At 41.7% G+C, this 19026-nt stretch overlaps 2 protein-coding genes across 13 annotated transcripts in view; both read left to right on the forward strand.

The window, feature by feature from the left end:
- Window positions 1–1435, forward strand: part of Cnot2 (CCR4-NOT transcription complex subunit 2) — a 91120-nt gene extending 89685 nt beyond the window's left edge. For all 11 annotated transcript variants that reach the window (XM_075954578.1, XM_075954575.1, XM_075954585.1 and 8 more), the window contains one exon: window positions 306–1435. In XM_075954578.1, coding sequence (XP_075810693.1) covers window positions 306–392 — 87 coding nt within the window. In that variant the 3' untranslated portion in view covers window positions 393–1435. The remainder of the gene's footprint in view (window positions 1–305) is intronic.
- Window positions 1436–13184: 11749 nt separating this feature from the next.
- The window catches only part of Kcnmb4 (potassium calcium-activated channel subfamily M regulatory beta subunit 4), a 57453-nt gene continuing 51611 nt past the window's right edge, over window positions 13185–19026 (forward strand). The window contains exon 1 of one of the 2 annotated variants that reach the window (XM_075954439.1): window positions 13185–14075. In XM_075954439.1, coding sequence (XP_075810554.1) covers window positions 13740–14075 — 336 coding nt within the window. In that variant the 5' untranslated portion in view covers window positions 13185–13739. The remainder of the gene's footprint in view (window positions 14076–19026) is intronic. The other variant, XM_075954438.1, reaches the window with a different exon arrangement.

The following is a 19026-nucleotide window of genomic DNA, read 5'->3' on the forward strand; positions in this document are numbered from 1 at the left end:
TATCTTGACCAAAAAATATATATATATATAAGAGAGTCACTTGGCTCAGCAAGTAAAAGTTCTTGCCAAGGAGACTGATGGCCTACCAGTTTGGTCCTCATGTAGTTGGGAGACCTAGACCTACATCTCACCGGTTGTCCTCTGACCTTCACTCCTGCGTGTTTTCTCTCTCTCTCTCTCTCTCTCTCTCTCTCTCTCTCTCTCTCTCTCTCTCTCTCTCATACACAAACACACACTAAATAATGCTTTTTAAAAGCGGTTTATGAAATAATTTCAATTCTCAAGTGTTGATGTTCTTTTTATAGGAGTTCCATCTGGAATATGACAAATTAGAAGAACGGCCTCACCTGCCATCCACCTTCAACTACAACCCTGCTCAGCAAGCCTTCTAAAAGACTTCCCTTTCCTGGGGTATGGCTGTCTCAGCACAGTACTCGACAGATCCGCAGAACTGATGTGGCTCAGGCAACCTGGTTTTAATTCATTGAGGATCTGGCAATTGGCTTACGTAAAGGGTCACCATTTGAGGTCCTGCCTTACCAATTATGTGCTGCCCAACAACTAAATTTGTAATTTGTTTTCTCTAGTTTGAGCAGGGTCTGAATTTTTTCGTTTATTTTCTTTTTGCCAGCAGACAGACTTGGGTCTATAAAGACAAGCAAGTACACTGACAGAAGTTACCATTTAGTTTCTTAAATGTAAAAAAGAAAACCCACAAAAGACTCAACAAAATTAGACCACAAAATTTGCATTGTTCATTGTAGCACTATTGGTAATAAAATAACAAATGTTTGTGCATTTTTATGTGAAGATCCTTCTCGTATTTCATTTGGAAAGATGAGCAAGGGCTGCTTCTTTCATTTTACTTCCCCTTCTGTTTCTGAAAGGCAGTTTCGCCAGGCTTAATGCAAGAATATGACTGTAGAAGAAAGAGATTGCCACGGTCTCTGGATGGTTTCCAGGGCTGTGTTGTTACTGAGCTTCATCTTTCCAGAATGAGCAAAACACTGTCCAGTCTTTGTTACGATTTTGTAATAAATGTGTACATTTTTTTTAAATTTTGGACATCACATGAATAAAGGTATGTATGTACGAATGTGTATATATTATATATATGACATCTATTTTGGAAAATGTTTGCCCTGCTGTACCTCATTTTTAGGAGGTGTGCATGGATGCAATATATGAAAATGGGACATTCTGGAACTGCTGGTCAGGGGACTTTGTCGCCCTGTGCACTAAAGGGCCAGATTTTCAGCAGCCAAGGACATCCATACCCAAGTGAATGTGATGGGACTTCAAGACGTGAACTGAGACAATTCACTCTGGCTGTTTGAACAGCAGCGTTTCATAGGAAGAGAAAAAGATCAATCTTGTATTTTCTGACCACATAAAGGCTTCTTCTCTTTGTAATAAAGTAGAAAAGCTCTCCTCACTGCAGTGTTGACTTTGATTTGAAATTGTCAGACTTCTTCAACACGAAAAACATCGATAAAAGCCTGAAGTTTCACAAATACACTGAATGGTGTGACTAAATTTAGATTTTTTTTCCAGCTATCAGTAAATAGGTTGATGGATCCACAGTGGGCCCTTTTCCTTGTTGGTTTTAAAAGCGTCCTCAGCATTAGCTAGAAGAGAAAAGCTGAATGGGTGGTAGCAACACCACAGGTAATATCCCGAGCACTCTTGGGACCCAACAAAAAGTGTTCTCTGAGAAATTGGTGAGGAATCCCGTGACAGAACTTTTAGACTTATTTTGTCTTTATGAAATTTACTTTCAGCTGCTGGCCTGTATAGTTCATATTTGAAGGTTACTGGTTTTATTTATTTATTTATTTATTTATTTATTTATTTATTTATTTATTTTTTGGCATCTAAGTGAAAATACCGTGTTTAAAGTGTTTGAATGCCGAAACTACCAGTAGAGCAAGAGAGAACAGGAGAAAGCTATGGGATTTAATTTTTTAGTTTTTATTTTTGACCTATTTCTTTATATGAATGAAATCTTATTGACATTGCCTAGATCATCTCTGAAAAGTAAATGTTTATGAAAATGCTAAGTTTGTGTAAATGGAATATACAAGAACATGAAATTCACCTTTCTCTAAGTATTTTTTAGATAGCCAAAATGGATAAAATCATCAGGACTTTTAAAAAATTACAGAATTCAAAGTACCACCTCAGTAAAGATGGCTTTTCATATTACAAGTTTACAGTGTCCAAAACTTAACAGACGCTGCACTGTTTGATCTATACCAGATTCAAATCCTTGATATCACAAGGAAGAATTCACCTTTCCATAATAATTTATAAAATTGACTTTTTTTTCTACATAACCATCAGCAACTGGTAGACTAGAAAACACAGTGGAAAAAGATCTTCAGTGACTAAAATATCAGCCAAAGCACAATTACACATGCCTCATTAACAAATCGGGATAGGCCATATTGGGCTAGAGGGATGACTGAGAGCTTAGGGGCACTGACTGCTCTTTGAGAGGTCCTGAATTCAATTCTCAGCCACCACATAGTGGCTCACAAACATCTGTAATGGGGTCTGATGTCCTCTTCTGGCCTGCAGGTATACATGCAGATACATAAAAAACAATACATATGTACAGACATACATACAATATTTGGGGACTGGAGAGATGGCTCAGCAGCTAAGAACTTTGGCCACTCTTCCAAGGGACCTGGTTTCAATTCTCAGCACCTACAGGGCAATTCACAACTGTCTGTAACCCTAGTTCCAGGGGATGTGGCAACCTCACACAGACATGCAGGCATACCCCAATGTATATTTTTTAAGAAAAGGTTCTCTTTGCTGGATCCAATTACTAAGAGCCAGAGGCAAGAATTTTAAGCAGATACCAGTTTTATGGTTCCTTTTATCCAGAAGCATCAAAATTAAGGAAAGTTGCCTATTAGACAGATCATTGTTTTGTTTTTACAATTGGTGATGTCAGATGGCAACCCAAATGCAAGTGAAAGGATTCATTTAAAATTCCATCCTACATACAAAAAAGATGACCCACACTATACATTTCCTATTTCCCCCATGTTTATTTCTGTTCCTTTTGCCCTGTATAGCTCACTATGTAGTTTGTCCTCTACTAGTGTAGCAGATATTCACCCTAGCACACAAACAGCGCTGAACTGTGACTGGCTTTGCGAAACAGAAGCTAGTAACTTGCAAAAGGGAGTCCTTTAACTTTTTGAATACAAGGGATCTGAGCTTGAGGTGCACTGTGACATGCATGATAAAACTCTGTTTTCTGGAGTTTTTTGCTGACGTTTTTCTTCAGTGTAATCTTCCTTAAGAGCTGAAAGTTTACTTAACTTCTTGCACTACCTTCGAAGCCAACCATTTATCCACAGGTACTTTATTAAACACTTGTTGATGAATTGATATATTTTATCATTTCAGTTTGGAAATAAAATGTACAAATTGACTCATTTGGGCTTTGAAATGATTATCCTTTGCTGTAACTTCATGAAAATCTTAAGCATTTTTACTTAGCTTTCAGATGTCAGGGTTTTTTTTTTTCCTGTGAACCATCAAATTGATACCCTTGAATCCTATTGTTTACAAACGTAGATCTTCCGATACATTATACAATTGCCTGTAAAACATGAAGTGTCTGAGCCTGACCTGGAAGACTCGCTTCACATAGATTTGCATTTGTGGTATACGTTTTGCACAAAGTTGTTGAAAACATACATACGTGGACACAGGAATGCCTACATATTCTCAGCTATAGTTTTATAGTCTATAAAGACTTGGAAGTATCTACTAACTAGATAATCTTTAGGATCTGGGGCTCTCTAACTCATTGATAGAGTACTTGCCCTGCCATATGTGAGGCTCTGAGTTAAAAAATCTGTAGAGACTAAGATAAGACATGAGATGTCTTTACTTTGGAAATGTTAGATTTTAATGGCATGTCACCAGGTTCCTCTTGCCAATGGCATTTGACAGTGACTTGGATCATACCATGAGCAGATTTGGAAGAGGAAGCACATAAATACATTGAGAGATAATCCAGTAGTTTTCATTGTCGGTTTGAATCAAGTGGTCTACATTAGATCAGAGTCATGAATTTGCAGTTTAGATGGGAATTTTTTTTAAAAAAAATTGGCTATAGCATGCCTTGAGAGTGGTTTATATGTAGAACAATATAAATGAAGAGTCTATTTCTGTTGCCCACAAGGCTAATGTATTCTACTGCTACAGGAAAAAGTGTGTTGTGCTCAGGACATGGTAAGAATCACTGTCTTTGAAAGTCATACATCTGAAATGTTAGTACGGTTAAATGATTTTTTTTGATACTGCACAGCCCTTCCTGCCCTCTGGCTACCAAATGTCTTTCTGATTTTGCATACATGATTGTTTTTTGTTTAAAGACTAGTATCATGGAATAGGTTTTAGCGTCTCCCATTTTACAAAAATCTTCAGATGTCATCACTGCAAAAGGCAGTAAGAACAAACATAGCATGAGAAAAGGCTTAGAAACATTCCCTTCAAGATAAAATTCCAAGGCTGCCCATGAGCAGTGATTTCATGTGTGTGACAAGAGAGCTAAAGGACCAAATAAAATCAAAAGGTATCGTCAGTCTAATACTAAGGAGCCGGAGCCACTGCATTTTGTTTTGTGGAGGTTGGTCTTGAGCATGGGACCTCAGTAAGGCTAGATGAGCATCTTTTGCCCCTGAGCAATAATTCCGAGCTTAAGACTGCTTGCTCCTTAAGACATGGGTTTGTCTTCATAGTACACATTGGAAGAGGGACTGGTTGGACAGTGTTCTGTGTATGAGGTAAGGAACTGGACAGTGTTGTTCTCCTGTGGCTAGCTGAGAAGGTGTTAGAAGGAACTGGGATAACTAGTGTATTTCTGAAAATCTGCCAGAAACCACTGCCACATCAAAAGTCTCAGATGAAGACAGCCAACTAGAAAGTACATCCCATTTTCTAAAAATACTACAAATGGGGCTGGAGAGATGGCTGAGAGGTTAAGATCAATGCCTGCTCTTCCAAAGGTCCTGAGTTCAATTCCCAGCAACCACATGGGCTCTCACAACCATCTGTAATGGGGTCTGGTGCCCTCTTCTGGCCTGAAGGCATACACACAGACAGAATATTGTATGCATAATAAATATTTTTTTTAAAAAAAAATTACAAACATACAGAAAGGATATGTTTTAGATCTGTTAAAACATGGACCTTGACTAAAGCCAGAGAACAAGGGGAGTTGTGGCAGCCCTCTTCAAATAGAGGAACTTCAAAAGAAGGTTAAGTCTCAGACTCAAAGTTGAATGAGGGGGCTATCATTACCCGGCCCCACAGTGCTCACTGGCTGATGAAGATATAAAGTATTCAGAGGGATCAAGAAGAAACTGGGTGCTTAGCAAAATCGCCATTGACAGGACTGCCAGTTTTTATACTAAAGGGCGCTCTTAACAACTTCAGGCCTTATTGCAGCAATTGGAGGTGTCAGTACTCTTGATAAAAAGTTAGGGACTGAAATCAGGTCAGCTGAAAAGTACAACCTTAAGGAATTTGCTGTTCTCTAAAAATTTCAGTATGGGGTACTTAAACTACTGGGGGTGGGGGTTAAGTCTGATTGTAAGATGCAAATTTAATTAAATTTGCTATTTTTTCCCTTCCTTTAGTTGACAGGAGCAGGCATGTGAAACAATGAAGGGTAACAAATATTAGCAGTGTTCACCAAGCTATATTAATTTGTTTTAGTATCCAAGGGAAAGAGGAGCCACTGTTTGCTGTTTTGGAGTAAATGCTGCAGTAAACTGGTAATACATGGCATTCATGTTCACATTCTTGTCTCCTACCACAGTAGAGTCATGTGAGTTACTCTGAGCGATATTTCTATTATTTAAAAATAATCATTCAGTTTGATGTATAGCTGTCTTTGAGTTGAGGTTACAATAGAAATATACCAGTCTAGCAATGGAATTCCGAGCTAATAGACCTGAGGACCACCTGGACATGTTAGTGTCCATGAGAAGAATCGGGAAGCAGCTGCCATTTGTACACTTCATTCTTTGTATAATGTATTAATACTAACTGGACTAAGGTGGCGGTGAGCTGTCACCAAGTGAACATTAGAATAAGTCTTGTGTGCCAGAGCTCTGGGTTATGTTTTCCCTGTGACACCCAGCGTCCTCTCCGAGAGATCACATCTTTACAATACTATTCATCAGCAGAACAGGAAACAAGCCCGCTAGTTTCCAAGTGTACAAGAGCAAATCTACTTACCTCCACTGTGTCCGGAGAATATTTTTGCTTAACTTTAGTTTTATACATAAAAACTGCTAGAAGTAATTGTGTACAGTATCAATATATTCATTAACTGAAAGTTGAAAATCCAGTCATCCAGATTTGGTGCTTTATGTTGTATGATTTTAAGAACTTAGTATCCATGGGCCATGAAATAACTTCTATGTATAGATCATAAAACTTTCTGCCAATCATGTAAGTTATAACTTTAAATTTTCACAACTTCCTCTTTATTGCAAATCCAAATTCCTGCTTAAATAGTATACAAGCACTAGCTGAAACATCTCAAATATCTATACTGCAAATCAATTTTGTTTGTTCTTCATTTCAATGGCCTGGTAGGCATCTAGCATACTACAGCTGCGTTCTGCTAGCTTGCTAGTAACCAAGAATTGGCATTAACTCTTTCAAGCAGCATAAGGCACCAGCTGAGGAAGAGTTCTTAATTTTCAGGTTTCTGTATATGAGTGTCTCATCCACATGGATGTATATGCAGTGACCTTAGAATCCAGAAGAGAGGGTTGGGTTGTGAGCGATTGTGAGCCATCATGGGTGTTGGAAACCAAACCTAGGTCCTGAGCAAGTGTTCTTGATCGCTTAGCCAACCCTTCAGCCCTAGGAGGTGGTCTCTTAATTTGCATAAACATCCCATGAAATGTTTTGGTCATTTGCTTTGTCTTTGACCTACGGGATATCTTGACCACATAATATTGTCCTTAATTTATCATAAAAGACATTTTCTTCCAGGAATTGGTTTCTACTCCATACTAGAGATAATTTTGACGGTACTTGAGGTCTTCAAACATCTGGGAAGAAATGCCACAGATTTCAAGAGTGATATAATTTCTACAAGTAGATTGGTATTTTAAGACCTTGGCCTCTTGGTACTCATTTACAATAGAAAAACTTAGATGAAACCTTCAAAATTATATACTTCAATAAGAAAACATTATAGAAGGGAATGACATAAATAGTTCCATCTTCTTGAATATAAAAATAAAGATTTAGGGCAGCCACAATGTTTCAAAGCTACCTTTAAATCTGTTACATACTGAACATTTATTTTAAGATGTAGTCTTAATTACCATATGTAGCAGTGCATTCATTTGGTGTGCCTTTGGGTTGTTAAATATTTCCACCTCTCAAGAGAAACATCATTTGAATGTTTAATGGATTTGAATAATTAATATTCTTTACCTATACTATTACATAAAACATACCTTTATGCAAATGTCATTTATGTTACTGTGCTCAACAGTTATTTCTACATTTACATTATCTAAAGCTTTGGGTTATTCTTGGTTCATTCTAAATGTAGGTCTAAAATTTGAATATTGAATTAGTTGACTTGCAAAATACTATTCAGAATATGAATTGTCTAATGAAGATGAGCCAGTCATTTTTCTGGCTTTTCTACACTTGCAGTGACATTCCTGAACAAGACCATTATCCTTAGAATGTTTGTAAATTACATGGCGTGGAATTTGAAGGTGCAGGCTCTTGTTTTGTAGAACATTAAAGTGGGATTTCCTTTCCAATTTTGAATTATTCTTTTTCTTAGCATTTAAGGTAAGGGTATAAAATGTTAAGTGTTCTAAACCCCATCAAAAGAAAACGAAGTAACCGGAAAATGTGTACCAGAAGAAAAGACCTTGGAGGGAAAATTGGCTACACATCTGAAGAAGAATCATTGTTTTTAAGACTTTATTCTTATAATTATCTTTACTCTAAGTAATATAGGATGATATACTGTTGTTATGGCAAGGCTCAAGTATTAATATATGATAAGAAAGTTCTACTTCTTTAAATGATCCAAAACAGTAGTGGGTTGATGATAGGGGTCAACGTGTTTTCCATCATTGCATGTGTCCAGGCAAAGACAAGAAAAAATTGCTAGAATTACTAATTTCCTGCCTAAATGAGATAGGATTTCCTTCCAGTCTAGAGTAAGTGACTTATCAGCACCTGTTTATCCCGTGTGTGTGTGTGTGTGTGTGTGTGTGTGTGTGTGTGTGTGTGTGTGTATTTTGTAGCTTGAATCTAACCTGAATACTAATCTCTCACAACAGTACTTTGATCTGGAATATGTCTCAACAGCATTGTTAAACACGAATGTGACTCAGAATCAGAACAAATGGGAGGTCATCAGCTACAGCATTTTTCTACAGAGTGTCCCCTTCATAGGCTTCATAGTGGGGATGCTGAGCAGCCCTTGGGTATAACATTTGAAATCTGTTTTTAATGTATCCTCTCGAAAATAGTAATCTCAGTATATGTTCCTCCTCATGAGAAAATGCTGTGGGATAATGCTCTTGTACACTGTAAAGATTTGTCACTCATTGGTTTAATAAAACGCTGATTGGCCAGTGGCCAGGCAGGAAGTATGGGAGGGGCGCAACCAGACTAGGAGAATTCTGGAAAGAGAAAAAGCAGAGATACAGTTGCCAGCAGAGGAAGCAAGATAAGAATGCCTTACTCAGAAAAGGTACTAAGTCATGTGGCTAAACACGGATAAATATTATAGGTTAATTTAAGTTGAAAGAGCTAATTAGTAAGTCTGAGCAACAGGCCAAACCGTTTATAATGAATATAAGCTTCTGTGTGTTTATTTGGGACTGAATGGCTGCAGGACCAGGCAGGACAGAGAATTTCATCTACAAGAAGATGAGTTTAGGACATCTGTGAATAACCCAGTCCATGCAGTTAGTCAGCAAATGTACACCCATGCTCCCAAGGATACTCCCCCACTCCCTGTTAGCCTCTGGTGGAAGATGTTCTCTCTGTCTGATGACTGTTTGAAATACTTTTACTAAATATTCCAAATAATAAGCTTATTACATAGCTATACAACTTTTTCTTGAAACAACAAAATCAACTTATAATTTAATCCTACAATGTTAAAACAATTGTAGCTCAACTCCTTCATTTGAAGAGAAATAGTATCGACTGCATCAGATGTATTACTGCTAGAGCTGTGGCCAAAGTCCCGTGGTTTCTAACTTCCCATTCCACAGCTGAGTCTCCCTTTTCTACATAAGTGTCTCCCATAAATGGTCAATGAATGTGAAAAGTAAGAATTTAGGAACTCTACCACTACTTAATTAGAACACTTCATAAAACTTAAAATTTTAATATCTATGCAAGGATGAGCAGAAGGCTTATGAAGTCCCTTCCTAGCTGACACGATCTGGCCAATTGATGACTGTTGGGTAAGGGAGCTTACCAGTTGGCTTCAAAACTGCATTGGCTGTTTGTACTCCAGTAGATGGTCTGTACACACAGAGCAGCATTAGGTGAACTCAGTGCTATTAAAAAGAGTACATGAAGGTGGGAGGGAGGGGGTTGGGGGTATGGGAGAAGTTGGAGGGAGGGATGGGTTTCATATAATATGCATGTATAAAATTCTCTTTGATTTTAAAATTAGTACATTTTTTACTTTGTAAAATGATTACACTTTTTGCTTTTGGCATTTTGCTTATCTGTGCTTTATGTAAACAAAAGCCTTGTACAAACAAATTTGAACTTTTAAAAATAAACTACTTTTAAAGTATTTGCTATTTCAATGAACTGCAAAGTCTTATGGAGCTTCTTGGTTAATTTTAAACTAATATGTTCTAAGTATCTAGAAGTAGTAGTGTTATTAGTAATAGTATGTTTAGTAAAATAGGTAGCATTTTTTGGCTGGAAATTTAAAGTCTAAGAAGATAAGCATTTAAGAGTCATAGATCATGACAAAGTTTATTTCTTGGCCATAGCAAGCTAGAAATCATTTAGTAAACCTGAGAACATCTTTTTAATTGATCTTTATTTGTATTTTAAGTGTGTGGGTGTTTGCACATATGTCTGTGCATCACAATCAGACAGTGACGGCAGAGGCCAGAGGAGGGCACTGAACCCCCTGGAACGAGAGTTACAGCCGGTTGTGAGCTTCTGTTGTGTGCTGGGAACCAAACCCTGGTCATCTGGAAGAGCAGCCGGTGCTCTTAACCACTGAACCATTTCGCTGGTCGCCTGCAAACCTTTATTTTAAAAATTTATTATTTTAATAATCTGTCTGTGCGGGTCTGTTTATAAGCATGTGAGGGCTGGTACCTGCAGAGGCCAGAGGAGTCCTGTCCCCTGGAGTTGGAGGTGATTGGGCAGTGATTGGGTGCTGGGAATAGAACTCAAGTCCCTGCTCTTAACTACGGAGCCATCTCTCCAGCTCCCAAACTAAAGATTTTAAGATTAAATAAAAGATGACTCAGTTTTCTAGTTATGTCTGAATCAAGAAAATAAGATTTCTATGTGCTTTCCTTTATTGGATCACTGTTCTCGTATGTAATTATGGTTAGTTGCTAAGGTTTAAAACTTATCCAGGACATGAATTTTAATGAGAACAGTGATAAATCATGACTTTTTTCATCCGTGAAGTTTAGCTATACAAGTGTTTACTAGGTTTGTTATAGAAAGACCACAGTGTGCCGATTCTGGACATAACAAACGTTTCCCAGCATGCTCCATTCCCATGATATTCAAGTCCTCCTTGTATGCACACCAGATTGGATCTTGCGATTTGAACATAAGCCACAGAACTTTTTGTAGACTGTTGATCCCAAAACAAACTGATCATAGCAAAGCTTTAATGTTCATCTTTTGGAAAGTCTTGCTTTTCTTCTAAATGAAAGTTCATTGCGACTTGCCCTGGCTATCGTGAGAGCTGAGGAGACAACAGTATTCTATGAGCGAGTCTGGTTCTGAACATGGTACCTTTCAGAGTCTGTTCATAGGAGGGACTAGCCCCTTTTTGTGATGCCCCTCACTTTCCTTGGGAGCAGAAAGATGCAAATTTACCCTTCTGAGGTTCCTGAGGGTCTTGCTGCCCTTCTGACTTGAAGTCAGTGATGACCTATTTTCTGAAACAAGTCTCTCCGCCCTTTCTTGGGAATGCTACAAGGCTGCCCTACCACAAATAAAAGAAACAAACACGTATTTCCAGTGCATCCTTCAGGATAGAAGAGTTGATTTAATTTGCAAAGTCTTTCGATATATATCTTCACTTAAGACAGAAGACAAGCCAACTTAGAAATAGGAAAGAAGACTAAATGCTTGACACAAAGGCAGAGAGAAACGGCTTCTTCCATCACCTTGAGAATAATAACCATAAAGAAACTAAACGAACATTTCTGTCAAGACAGAACTCCCTAACCTGGTTTCCTGGGTCTTACACAGTCGTGAGGGAGAGGTTTTATTCACAACAATTGAGCTATAGAGGTATTGAAATGTGTTCATTAAGCCCTGTCCAGGGCTTTCTGAATTGTGTATGAATTATTTTGCCTTGAGATTCAGACCCTCAGACTAAGTGGTCTTGTTACCTGTTCATTTGTCCCCATCTCCAATCCTTCTTGAAATAGGGATAGGAATCAGTTGTAGGAAAACACTCAGTGAAGATTTGCTATTTACGGTTAAGACACTTCAACTATTGAGCTCACTTGTTTGTTTTTTTTTCAACTTTTTATTAATTGTTTTCATTTATTTTACATACTAACCACAGGGTCCCCCCCCCCCACTTCCCATCTACCTTCCTTTCCACCCCCCACCCCCACCCCCTCCCCTTGCAACTACTCCTTCTCAGTTTCCTTTCCGGAAAGGGCAGGCCTCCCATTGGAGTCAACAAAGCAAGGTACCTCAAGTTGAGACAGGACCAAGCTCCTCCCCCCTGTATCAAAGCCCCCTAGTTCATTATAGTTCTTTATAGGCAATGTGTCTCTAACAAATATCTTTATACCAACAGAAAAAAAAATCCCAGGCAGAAATATAAAATAAAATGAACTGTCTGGTCCAGGACTTAGAAGTTATCGCGTCATATCTTTGTGGTTTCTAAAGTTTTACAAATCCGGCAGCCTTTTTAATTCATTAAGGAAAACAGATACTGAAGGTCTCCCTTCCCACTGTCTGGAAATACATGTCGCCATAGCCTGTCAGAACCCTATCGGAAGATACTCAGACAGAACCAGCTAAGAATTTGACGTCTGGGAGAGTGGGCTTAATATTTCCATGTTTCTGCATTTGGTATTCACGAGAAACATGAGCTCATTCATCTGGGACTTGGCAAACCAAGACGAAGAGATTTATGTATTTTTTTTATTTATTCTTCCAAACGTAGCTAGAAACGGTTCTCAAGTTTGATTTTATGATTAAAAAAACCATTTTAGATAAAAAAAAAAAAGTAGTTTTAACTTACAAAGTAAAGTTAGGAGAATAGAGGCTGGGCGGATATGGAAGCAGCAAAGACGAAGTAAGTAGCAGAACTCTAGAAGCTGGACCAGTTCTATAGCGTGTGCAAGCCGCGGTCGCCTTGCACCGTGCTCTAGAAAAAGCTCACCTGCATGCAAATCCCTGCGCGGGCTAACAGTGGCAAGATTCCTAAAGAGGCCAACAGACTCTGCTCTCTACATCTGAAAAGCCAGGGGAAGAGGCTTCACGTCCCAGGTTGCAAGTCTCTGCCACCTGTTTGCGTCTGACCCCTAGGGGTCCTTCCCGCTGCCTGAGACCTAGTTTCCCAGCGAAGTCTACAGAGGTTTGAGCCTCCCATCCAGCCCGCCTGAGTTGTCTTGCAAACTCCGCCTGACAGGCCCGGCGACAGCGTGGCATCCGCAGGGACCCTCAGCTTCCGCCGCTCGCCCGTGGGCATCCCCTTGCCTCTGCGCCGGTGTCCTCTGTCCCTCGCTGCCACCTAAGCTCGCTTTCCCGGTGCGCCTGCCTCCTAGCAGCTCTCTGCTGCTGCACAACCCGGGGTTCCCGCCTTGCATGCTCACGCCACCCTACCCCCACTTTATAAAAAAAAAAATTTTTTTCTTTCTTCTTTTAACTTTTCTCCCCGGCTGCGCTCTGTTGATGCTAAGCGTTCGCCGCGGCCCTCTCTGCCATCTCTCCCGGTTGCATCTGGCGAGGATCTCCGAGAGCAGCTCGCGGCGGCCCGGGGGTGCTCGCCCACGGGAGAGCTGCGGGGCGCGGCGCGGGGCGGGGCGGGGCGGCGGCGCCCAGGGCGGGGAGGAGCAGCCTCCCGCACGGCGGAGCCCGGGCTCGGCAGCCCAGCCGCTCCCAGCGTCGGGGCGGCGGGCGAGCGGCCGAGGCGATGGCAGGCGGGCGGCGAGCGCCGGGGAACAGGCGCGGGGCGCGGAGCGAGCGGGGGCGGGGGCCGGCTCGGGGAGCCCCGGGGTGCCGGACGATCTAAGGCGACCGTGGCACCCGGGAGCCGGGCCGCGGGCAGCGCCGCCGCCGGGGGCGTCGCCGGCCTCGGCCCCTTTGTTCTCGCGCGCGCCCCCTCGCCGCCCACTCCCCTGCTGTCGCGCGGCGGTGGCGGCGGCGGTGGCGGCGGCGGCTCCTCCCGCCCGAGGCAGTTGAGCTCCGCGCCGGGGGCGGGAGGGGGCGGGGAGCGCGCCAGCCGTGGAGAGTGGGGGGCGATGGCGAAGCTCAGGGTGGCTTACGAGTACACGGAAGCCGAAGACAAGAGCATCCGGCTCGGCTTGTTCCTCATCATCTCCGGCGTCGTGTCGCTCTTCATCTTCGGCTTCTGCTGGCTCAGTCCCGCCTTGCAGGATCTGCAAGCCACGGCGGCCAACTGCACGGTGCTGTCGGTGCAGCAGATCGGCGAGCTGTTCGAGTGCACCTTCACCTGTGGCACCGACTGCAGGGGCACCTCGCAGTACCCCTGCGTCCAGGTGTACGTGAACAACTCCGAGTCCAACTCCAGGGCGCTGCTACACAGCGACCAGCACCAGCTCCTGACCAACCCCAAGGTAAGGACGCGGGAGCTCCCGCCTAACGATGCAGGTTCGAGGCCAGCATTGGGGATAGACCCCAGGGGAAGATTCGGAGTGTACTGTCCTTACTAGAAGAACATAGGAGACACTAGGTGCGTGCACACATCTGTGGAGCTGCAGGGCTCCAGTCCTCGGGGTGTGTTTGCCCGCGGGGCGATGGTACCCAGAGTCTCTCTACAAACATTAGCTGTTCTTAGGTTTTTGAGCTCCCTCCAAGACCAGGTGCAGCACCCGCTGGACGGGGTAAAGAAAGTTAACTTTTTCTCCAACATAGCCACGGGTTAGCGGGGACCCAGCTACTCCAATGTAAGGTCAACCGGCGCCTGAGCTTCATCTGGCCTCAAGAACTCCCAATGACGTGACCTTTGAGAGCTTGAAGGGAGGGGTCTCTTCGCTCCTGGAATATTCTTTGCCGTTTGCCTTTGAGTTCTAAACTGAGGTTTTTAACATGAGGTCTAAAGATGGGCTATTTGGGGGAGGGGAAGGTAGAGGAGGGGATCCACAGGAATCCAGTGAGAAATTCTGATTAGGTCCGGTTTGTTTGTTTGGTGGGGGTGGGTCCCAACCACTTCCAAGTGGAGATAACCAGGAGCAGTTGGAGAACAGTAAAACTTACTGAAAATAGAAAGCTTCTCGGTGAAATATACCAAGCACAGCCCTTTCCTGACAACTTCTTTTGTTGTCACAAGCAAAAAAAAAAAAAAAAAACCGAGGAAAAAATATATCTATTTATCAACCTGGTTAGGACTTGTGAGCTTCTGGAGAGCAGAGAGGGAGACTCAGAAAAGTTCCCAGGGGGGAAAAAAGCACTTATAAAAAGCACTGCCCTCAGCCCGTGAACTAATTGAGCTTTGCAGCGCGTCTGCTTCTGCAGGAGGGTTCTTTGATGCCTTCGGTCTTTTCTGCCACCAACTAAAGGTGTGTCTGTTGCTGTCCCTTTTTACTTTGTGAGGGCTATGCTTGAAGACCGAGCAGGAAACCGTTCCAAAGGGAAGGAATCCTGTACACGCAGGAGCGCGTTCTGTTGAACGTGACAAGATAAATTAATCTGAATTAGGGTTTTAAATGAGCTCACGTCGCTGTGCAGAGAAACTCCAGAGTAACTCATTAATTTGGAAAGTTAGAAGTAATTACTCTTAAAAAAATATGATTGACTCCTCATTGGAAGTCTCCTGGTAATGTATGAAGATTCGTTTGCTTTTTTTTTTTTTAAAAAAAAATGACCATAATGTAGGCACACAGTAAATATAGAAGTAGACATTTCTAACACAGAAACTAATGGCCAAGCCCTTGAACAAGTGGTAGGGTCTCAAAGACAGATGTGAGTTAATCTGCTTAGTGCTTAGTAATGGAAAAAGAACTCTCTTGGATTTGGAAGGTTTTTCAAAAATCAGAATTAAATAAAAAACATCCAAGAAAGGTGTCAAGTAGTCGTTTACTGATTTAGAAGATACTCTAGTTTGTCATGCAGGAGTGGGCATAGTTGTTGAAACACTGCTAAATTATTCTTGAGATAGTGCTTTAATCAATAAGGAGTTATACATGGGCATATACATACTAGTAGATGGTTAATAACTAATTTGGGCATAGACAAATTAGAATTGACCACAAAAAAACAAGTCCACAATTTCCAGGCAGGATCTGGCAACAGAAATAAATTGGAATCATTAGGACATTGATTCTTAAATCACTTGGAAGCAACCACGAAGTTTTATGTAATACTAAAGTTCTCTGTTGTCTCTCCACTTGTAAATAATCTCATTTTCCCCCTCAGTGCCAGTTAAGAACTTGGCAGTAGTTGCTTTGAAGAGGTACCAAACAAAATCTTAAGCTAGACTGTCTACAAAATTGTCAGAACTGGGAAAGATGACAATACGTTATGGTCCAGAAAGTGATGAATGACCTCTCCATCAGTTTGGGCAAGGTTTCCTCTGCCAAGTATCCACCGTTGTCCAAATTATGATGTAGTGTAGTATTTATAGAACAAACATCACTTTTTTGTCAATTAAGTGTTCAATTTGGAAATTTCTGTAAGCATTGGGTAATGGAAAAATTCAGTGTACCCAAAATATCATGGTAGAGCCAGGTGCATAATAAGAGTTAGTTTCAATGGTGTCCTTGCGCGTAGATAGTCCTCGTTGCCTGGTCCCATTGGCTACCCAGAGCTTTATCCTAACCTACCTTACTTTTAGTTTTCCAATCTATTCCTTTCATGCCTCACCGACTTCTCACGTTCTCTCCAAATCCAGCCATCACAGGAAACTCTTAGGAAATCCCTTCTCAGATAATAGAGCAACCCCTTTTTCCTGGAGTTTCCTAACAGCACAGCTAAGGACGGGGAGGGGACAGATGTTACAAATACATACCTCATTGAGTTGCGGACCTCTGGGGAGAATGCTGCCCTTCCGTTAATGGTTTCTTTAAAGTATCCCTAAGTCCTGATCCATTTATTTGTATTTTCATCCTTATTTTGCGAGGGAATCGCTGTGTCTAGTCACGTAGTGTTCAAGTCAGCTAAGGATTTGATTAGGGATGTGACCCGTTGTCTGGACTAACCATAGCATGGTCTTGAGTTTCGGAGTTAGCTGCTTCTTGCTGCTGCTCCCAACATTGCGCTGGCTCTTGGTGATTCACAGGTGTGCGCCACGCTCTCTGGTCCTCAACAATGGCTGCCCCGTGGGACTGACTGCTTGGGAACTTGAAAAATAAATTCTTGTGCTTAGGTTCGGTTTTCTGGCACATTGATTTGATCTTGGATGGGGCCAGAGTATTGTAGTTTTCAAAGTTGTGAAAATAATTCTACTATTACCCAAGAGATGAAAACCAGTGTCTTGGGAAACGCATTCATCTGCTCAGCAAGCAAAGCACTGCACTTCAAAACGAATTCACTGTGATTAATGTTCGTGTTTTCAAGATAAAAGACGCGGGTGCCATTGAATATAGAAAGTGGCATTAAACCAGACTAGAGAAATATAGAAGCGAAGGAAGGGAATCATTTAAAATCAGTGTGCAAAGTTCATTTTAAATTGATTAGATTAAGTGAAATCAAGTGTGCAAGTTGCAAACTGTGTTGGTTTTGCAGTTACCTGCTTTGGATGGCAAAGGAAAGATGAATTTAGGGACTGCCGTCTGCTGTGTGGTATTGAGAAGGGGGTGATTAGAGACCTACTCTCCTGTTTAAGTTTTTGTTTTGAAGGTTCTGCCCCCTTTGATAATAACAAAAAAAAAAAACTCAAAGCAAAGACAAAGTTTGTTTCTAAGAAACCAGTATTTTGAAATTAAAGAGGGTAGAAAATCTTAACAGGGATGGAGACAATATTTGTCTTGAAGACTATCAAGGAAGGTAGAAGAGAGATCAAGGCATGATGGCTGCTTGTCACCTTAGCAAAGGACCTTCAGACCCAGCTCATGTGCCCTGTTCCCACACATGGAGGGACACCACCGCGCCACCTGAGGAAATCCCTGAGCTTTGACCTGCCTGTTCAGATTGATGTACTCCAAGGGGAAATCCGTCAGACCAGAGCTGCATAAGACAAGAGAAGTGGAGTAGCGCCAACATCTCTATAGCCGTATTTTGTTTACGATCTAGCAGATAAAGCTTGCCTGAAGATCAGAGTGCACAGCTAGCCACACTAGTCAGCCATCCAGGCCAGGCAGTGGTGGCACACACCTTTAGTCCCAGCGGCCACACTAGTTAGCCAGAGAGGCCAGGTGGTGGTGGTGCACGCCTTGAATCCCAGCACTGGAGAGGAGTATAAGGAGGGATGAGACAGGAACACGCTCTCTTTTCAGTCTGAAGATTTTGTGGTATTTGTCAGATCGTAAACAAAATGTCACATCTCCAGTCTTTATCTGTTCACAAAGAAGTAGCTTTCTTTGGATGTTATTTTCTTTGATGTTATTTTTAAATAATATATTAATTATATGTAATTCTATATAGATAGATGATAGATACATCGAGATATAGAGAGGGAGAGATAGATAGATAGATAGATAGGTAGATAGATAGATAGATAGATAGATAGATAGATAGATAGATAGATAGATAGATAGATTGATTGAATTGATCTTCTGGTTTCTCAAAATCTATTGTGGCCAAAGGAGGATTTAGATAGGTGGATATGGGTGAGAATCAAGGGTTCCATTTCGCATGTGCCTAACAGGCCCACAAATGAAAGTGAAGCTGTGAGCTTTTGCCCCCTGCCCCCAGGACTGTGGCCTAGCACAGTGGTTCTCAATCTTCCTAGTGCTGCCCCCAGGACTATGGCCTAACACAGAGGCTCTCAATCTTCCTAACACTGCGCCTCTTTAAGACGGTTCCTCATGTTATGGTGACTCCCAGCCATACTTTTGCCACATTATGTAAATATGTTATTTAAATCATAGTGTAAATAGCCAATATTTGACCCCAGAGGGGTCGTGACCCACAGGTTGAGAACCACTGGCCTAGTAGAAAGCCATACAGAACATAGGTAACCATCAAAAAAGGCCAAATGCCAAGTTCTATTAGGGAGGCACAGATAGATGTTAGGGACATTTGGAGGGGACGCTATGTAGAAAGCTTCATGGAGAAGGAGACAGTTGCCTGGAGAAGAGAGCTTTTATCTTGGTGGGGGAAAGAGGAGTGAAAATATGGTCACGGGAGAGAAAAATGCCACCAGCAAAGCTTTAGGCTCTGGGAGCGATGTGTGTGCTGGGGTCTGCAGTTGACCGCTATGGGGAAGGTGGAAAGGGAATTTGTGGCTGATAGACTGGTGGCCTTGACTTAAAGAAGGGCTTGGTGGTCACTGGGAAGCTTTGGGTGAGTCCCATGGAGGCTCACCTCCTTGGCCTTAATCATCTGTGTGTCTCTTGGTTAGCCAGCAGAAGGAATTAATAGAGAGAATTGGTTCGTGTTAAAACTGGGAGATTAGGGGCTGGAAAGATG

Source organism: Microtus pennsylvanicus, chromosome 20 (assembly GCF_037038515.1).
Source record: "Microtus pennsylvanicus isolate mMicPen1 chromosome 20, mMicPen1.hap1, whole genome shotgun sequence".
Lineage (NCBI taxonomy): Eukaryota > Metazoa > Chordata > Mammalia > Rodentia > Cricetidae > Microtus > Microtus pennsylvanicus.